The sequence below is a fragment of the Telopea speciosissima genome, chromosome 1, assembly GCF_018873765.1.
Source record: "Telopea speciosissima isolate NSW1024214 ecotype Mountain lineage chromosome 1, Tspe_v1, whole genome shotgun sequence".
NCBI classification, from domain to species: domain Eukaryota; kingdom Viridiplantae; phylum Streptophyta; class Magnoliopsida; order Proteales; family Proteaceae; genus Telopea; species Telopea speciosissima.
Genome location: NC_057916.1, coordinates 2,552,335 through 2,559,018, shown reverse-complemented (window position 1 = coordinate 2,559,018; position 6,684 = coordinate 2,552,335). Strand labels below are relative to the sequence as shown.

Here is a 6,684-nt window from a genome sequence, read left to right as displayed (position 1 = left end):
ACTTGCTACCACAGAAAAGGACTATTCAAATCATGATTCATGACAACTCATAAAAGTGATTTGCATAAAAAAAAAGTGAAGCCCAGGGACTTGTTCACACTCTAGCGTACATGAGGGATTAAAAACTTGGAATCAGGATCCAGATTGATCTAAATCAATTAGGGATCAGAATCGGGCATCAGATCAAAATCAATCAGGATTAATGAAAAATCGATCAAAATGACCTAAAAAAATGTTCGAATCCTAGTTTCTTTATAAAGAACAATTGAGTCAAATCAGCCAAATTCAAGATCAGCCTCGATCAATTCTAATCCGAATCGATCGATCCAACTTCTCAATTTTTTCAAATCCTATAACCTAAATTTAAATCTAGATTTAAAGTTGATTTTAGAACTTAAAAAGGTTAACAATCTATCTTGAGATTTTTTTAAAAAAAAAAAAAAATCCATATTGGGTTTCATATCATACAAGTTGACACGTGGCCATTTAAGTATATGACAAATTGGTATCTCACTATCTCTCGAGACTCCTAAAATGTATCATTGTCCTTGTAAAATTGATGGGATGCAGGCAACATAACTCACTCTTAGGTGTGATTGATACGAATAAAGCCTTTTCTCCTCTCTCTCTCCTTTCATACCCACTTTTATAAAAGAAGGTGAAAGAAGCTAAAATTTGAAACACGTGCACATTTACGTTTTAAATAACAAAAAGGGTGCCGAAGAAGAGATTGTGATTTGAGTCATTCAGATTGAGATGCTGAAATGAATGAAAATACTCTCTCTGTGATTAATGTCTTTAGGAAAGCGACGTTTCCTAGGAAGCTTCAAGTGACTCAGAAGATCAGAAAAATACTGTCACGTGTGCTTCCACGTCACCCATGACGAGACGCCCATTTAAAAATATCAAAAAGATTGCAATAAAATTTAGTTTTTAAAAAATAACTTTTCCCAAAAATAAATAAAGCATACTTCGCCTATACGTAAACCTCTTTCTCAAGAAACATCTCCTCCCCGTCACCCAAGTTTCCCAACACAAAACCCTCTTCCATTAAATTACAATATTTTCTTTCAGAGTATTTTGCAAGGTCTTAGTTTTTAATATCGATATTAGTATATTAGTACCGGCTGATACCAATAAAAATCGATTAAAAGGGGTTGGATGAAATTGATCAGGATCCTCTACAATACCAACAGGGTGGCGATGCACATCCGACAGTACAACAGAGGTCAGGTGACATACACAATACACATAACCTTTGCTGTACCATCGGTTGATGAGGCATAAAACACCCCGCCTGTCAGAGGCTGCCACGTGGCCGACCCGACCGCTGGCCGGGAACCTATTTGGGCCGAGCAGGAGATTGGGCCGACCCCTTCTCCGATAAGTCACCCGACAAAGCCAGACTCGAGCGAGCTAGCCGGTGGTTGAGGCCGAGCTCATACAGGTCAGCCATAGACACCTAGCCGAGCTCATGGCCGAGACCAACCGCTCGGGCCGACCTCCTCTGTCGACCCCCTTGGTCGACCTCCGAGGCCGAGCCCTCCTCCACTGAAGCTCCCATAGCACCCCACCGGGGATCTCCGGGCCACGTCAGCACATCCTGAGAATCACGGGATAGGGATCGAGCCACGATCCCCGCGCAACACGGAATCGCACTCTACATGGACTCTTACCTTAATAAGAGTCCGACCCCAAAAATAACTCTCCACTCCGTTCTGCACGAGAGAACCTTCCGAAAGAAGGACTCCTACCATGCTAGGACTCTGCCAACCGTCTCATCTCCTCACTCTATAAATACCCAGGTATGGAGCACCATTCAGGATCTTGCTTTTTACTACGCAATTACGCTGTCGCGTTGGAGACCTGACTTGAGCATCGGAGAGTCCTAGGCCGGAGCCACACCGGCCATCTTGCGCTCATTGCTTGATTTTTGCAGGTTCATCCACGGGCGAACCAAGCACCGGAGGTTTTCACACGCAACATCGGTATTGTAGAGAATTTTAATACAAATGGAACTGTCTTACTCCCTTAAAATAATGGCACTTTGGTTTCTTAGGTTATTTTACCATCATATTGGTATCAAATAACAACGATATCAATACATATCGATCAATACAGTTAATCCGATATTGATTTATTGAATTATGGTATAACGGGTATTTCCTACTAGACCAAATGTTCTTTGTGCCAGGGTTGCAATCTACGCCAGACACATGGGGGTGGGCAAAATGATCACCCTGCCCCCCTAAATGGTAAACCCATGTGTTTGGACACAGGTTGCGCTACGACACAGAGAACATATATCAACCCTTCATACTATTAAGGAAAACAATGACATGATCTACTCCTCGATTCTCTTAGCGACATTGTTGACCAACAACGTTTTCATTAATGTTTTCTTGAAAAAAATGGGTTCTCTTAATAGTTCAATTTCTGGTAAACTCCTTTATGTTAGTAAATGATCTTCTACCTGACCCACTTTTATTCTTAGCAGTAGTTATCTTTCAGGTAGCTTTTAATTAGGTTTAAATATGCAATGTTAATCTTGTGTTATTGCTGAATCATTGCTTTATCCTCCTATATATATATTTTTTTGGTAGAACTTTATCCTCCTATATTATTATATCGGAAAAAAAAAGTTGGTTACCCAAAAAAAATAAAATTCTGATCTGTTGACCATAAAATTGACAATTGACTCCCTGGTGAGTCATCCACCGTGGAAAAGGAATAAATAATCCCCTTATTAAAGGAAGTTATCGAAATACCCCTCAAGTCTCATCCAATTGCCATTATTATTCTTTTTTTTTCTCTTTCACTACACCGACCCAAGAAACTCTCTCCTTACTACATATGTCAACCGGTCTGGCCTTATAGGTTTATCCGGTTTACCACATACAATTAGATCAGCTTTAACCCGGGTGGACTACTCTCACAAGGGCCCTAAGGGGATTTGATGTCATTGTCTTAAGTTTCAACTCCCAAACATTCCTCACTTTATAACGTGATTATGCATAAAACTATAAGAGGAGTTCTAGGAACATTGATTCCTATGTCCAGACATAGGATCACGCAAAATTATTGCTCAGATGCTCTTGTACACATTTGTATTGCCCCACACCCCGGTGTTGGTATAGGCGCTACACGACCGATCTCTTGGCCATATTCAATACAGAGACAAGGAGACGACGAATCGTCCACCCCATATGTGTATGCTTCACACATTATTAGATGATGACATATGTCCTTTTATTTTCATAAATGCCCCTTCATGCGCAATACACACTAGCTTTATCAACCCCTCCCCTCCCTCTTTCTTTTCTGGAATATATTAACTCCAACTCTCTCTCTCTCTTACTTGGTCTGGAACTCTGAACTGATCTTCTGGACTTTCACCTTCTGATGTCATCAAAGAATTTTGAAGAACAAGTAAACATTGAAAACGTAATTATCCTTTCAGAGATTAATCCGATACGTGAGCCAAATAACAGACAATCCGACAAGGTGACGTTAGTACTGTTGCTCACTTGCTCTCTCCATCCATGATTAAGAGAGACGTAAACATCAAAAGATTAAGATCATCAGAGCTAATAAGGCTATAACAATTTCTGTTTTTTTCTTCTCAATAGAACAGTGCTTGTAAAACAGTAACAAACGCATCAAAATCATAAAAAATAAAATAAAGACAGCAATTGCAAACAGAAACCCCCAAAAAAATTACAAATCAACTGGAAGATGACGAGGGATAATGATCGGAATCCGTCCAGGGTAGTGTCGGAAAACCTGAGGCACCATCATCACCACCACCACCACCACCATGATCACGACTCTGTTGTGGATACCTGAAATAACCCATCTGTTGGTGACTATCGAAAAGCAGAGGAAAAGATGCAGACGATGGTACGACAGAAGAAGAAGAAGATTGCGAAGCAGCAGCAGCGTATGATGAAGGATAGAGCATCTGCTCTAACAGACTCGTGGGTTGTCTCTGAAAATCTAGAGAGCTCTGAAGGAACGGTGAATATTCATTATAATCTCTCGTTAAGTCTGAAGTCTGTAATTGAAGCTGAAACGCTTGAGACTGCATAATTTGCTGATGCGTTTGAGAAGCTGGCAAAAGGGTAGCTGGAGAATTCGAAATGGTCAATTGGGTAGCTGGAGAAACTTGTGTTGGAGGGGTCAATCTAACGTTTTCTGGGAAGTTGAGTTTTGCTCTGTTTCCTCTGAATCTAAGAGCAGCTTCATCATAAGCTCTTGCAGCTGCTTCTGCTGTATCGAATGTCCCTAACCAAACTCTTGCAGCTTTGTGTGGATCCCTTATTTCTGCTGCCCATTTTCCCCATGGCCTTTGTCTTACTCCTCTATATCTTCTCCTCCTCTCTCCCTCTCCTTCTCCATGAGAAGCTGTCTGTTCTTCTCTGGTAGTGGTAATGGATGGAGTTGCCACTGCAGTAGGTGTCGTCATAGAGCTCTGACCTTCTTCTTTTACTGTTAGAGAAAGAAAATATTAAAAAGAGAAAGACAGAGAGAGAGAGAGAGAGTTCCAGAACACCCTAGCCCTCCTGTTGTCTCTAAAGCAGGGCGGTGCTGCGGTGGAGATGATAAGAGCCAGAAGGAAAGTTTAACAAATAAAGAAAAGGATAAATCTACACTATTCAAACTGGATAAGTGAGTTCTAGATTTGGTTAAGGCTTATTAAACTATATCTGTAACTTCAAGGTTAGATTTTTATGGTGATAAGAAAGGAAAGTTTGGTTCTTGATTGAAAACTAACCTGCAACTCCAGAAGATGATTCTCCTTGTGAAGTGCTGAAATCACCAAAACCTCTGTAGAGCCTCATAAGTGATTCAGGAATCTGACCACTGGTCTCCTCTTCACGTCCTCTCTTTTGTCCACCACCACCACTCCATGAAGGTGAGGAAGAAGTGGTAATATATGAAGACGAAGGTGAAGCAGCAGAAGCAGAAGCAGAACTTATATTTGATGGAACATAAGAATTAAAATCCGAACCATACATCCATTCTGTACTTCTATCACCTGAAACAACATGAGTTAGAGCCGAAACCATCGCTGACATCTCTCTTTCTTGGTTATAACCCGAAAACATCGATGCCGCCGATACTGTTACAATCCCCTGTTGTAGCAACGATGATGGTGGTGGTGGTGGTGGTGGTGGTGGCGGCGGTGGTAGTTGAGAGGAACCTTCATCGTTGTCTCTCTCATCGACCATCGTCGAATACCTTCCATACTCTCCTGGGTTCGCCACCTTCAATAAGCACATCAAACCTAAATTCAAACGCTGACTCTTGATGAAAATTCTACGAACTAAACCAGAAAAAATTGAATTAGTCTTTTGAGGAGAACTCAGCAACCCATCACAGAAAAATCAATTGGCCAACCAACGACTATATAAATGGATCCAAAATTCAAACCGCCGCCATGAACACAGTCCATTTAGATTTTGGGTTTTTCATTTCCTTTACGCTTTTTATTATAAATTTTCGAAATTGGACAAGAAAAGATGCCGCCTTTGATTTATATGTTCACACACTGTACATTTGACTGGCTTATGAAGGTAATAAAAATTAATTAGAAGCTCAATCTCTTCTCTGCTACTTTGTACTTTGAGGGAATGTCGGTGAGTTCAGAAAGAGAGAGAGACAGACAGAGAGATTGTTTTGTATTTGAGTTCTTAGGTGCGTGCCGACATAAGCCCATTTGGATAAAAATAATGGGCCTTCGACTGGGACTTTTATATTATCAGAGCCCATTGTGTTTTACTTAAGTAAAAGTCCATGTTTAATGTTTTAGTAATCGGGTATCGGATCGCTAGTATCAGCACCGATACGGATTGGCTGATAAGGTATGAATGTGGAATTTGTATCAAAATCAGTAATCCACGGCGACCGATACCGTCGCCGATACCATGAACTATAAACCCATGATTAGTCCTTAAGATGAAAGATTATTATAATTAACAATGGATAAAGGTTGATGTTTGGTAGAGTCAAAACCATTGTAAATAAAAAAATGTGACTTGGGATAGGGTCTACTTGTAAGCTGAGTTGACCCGATGGAATGCTCTGAGTCATTTGCAAGACTTCCATTATCTTCTTCTTTTTGTTTTTTTAAATCCTTTAATATCCATTGTTCCTTTTTTGACCATCCAGATGAACTGAAATGGATCTGGCGGTTAAAGTTTGAACTATTACAAGTCAAAAGCTTGACCCTCGATTCCCAAGTTTATCATCAGTTACCTGCCATTCATGATTCGAGGAATTGGAATCGGATCGTTGATTTTGAATTGGTCGATTCGTACTGAATTTCTAGGGTTCAAACCGATTTCCATTGAATCCGAATTGGCAGAGGTCATTCCTGTTCAAGCCAATGTCCGATTTGAATTGATCGATTCGTATTGAATTTTTAGGATTTAGGCCAATTCCATCTGAATCAGAATCCATAGAGGTCAATCCTATTGCTAATTTCATTGACTTGAATTATGCTTTCAATCAGTTGTAGGGATCCCAAGAGGGGATGGATCAACTCTCTTCCTTCACCGCAGCGTAAGAAGAGGTTAAAATATACTCTATTTTTCTTGTTCCCAAGATTAAAAAAAAGTCATTAGAATGGTTATTGAAAGTTTTTTTTTTTTTTTTTTTTTTCCCATCAAAGAGTATTTTACT

At 40.1% G+C, this 6,684-nt stretch overlaps 1 protein-coding gene across 1 annotated transcript; it reads right to left on the bottom strand.

The window, feature by feature from the left end:
* Window positions 1–3,690: 3,690 nt before the first annotated feature.
* LOC122648815 (ethylene-responsive transcription factor ABR1-like) lies at window positions 3,691–5,361 on the bottom strand. The gene is made up of 2 exons (XM_043842048.1): window positions 4,775–5,361; window positions 3,691–4,488 (listed from the first exon to the last, which is right to left on the bottom strand). The coding sequence occupies exons 1-2, from the start codon at window positions 5,280–5,282 to the stop codon at window positions 3,725–3,727; spliced, it is 1,272 nt and encodes a 423-aa protein (XP_043697983.1). The 5' UTR covers window positions 5,283–5,361; the 3' UTR covers window positions 3,691–3,724.
* Between the last annotated feature and the right edge of the window lie 1,323 nt (window positions 5,362–6,684).

What these genes read in the sequence shown, in the direction of transcription:
- LOC122648815 (XM_043842048.1), bottom strand. Translation starts at nt 5,282, where the DNA reads ATGTGCTTATTGAAGGTGGCGAACCCAGGAGAGTATGGAAGGTATTCG. An exon ending in ATCATCTTCTGGAGTTGCAG is followed by an intron (nt 4,489 to 4,774) that starts GTTAGTTTTCAA and finishes TTTCTCTAACAG; the next exon opens with TAAAAGAAGAAGGTCAGAGC.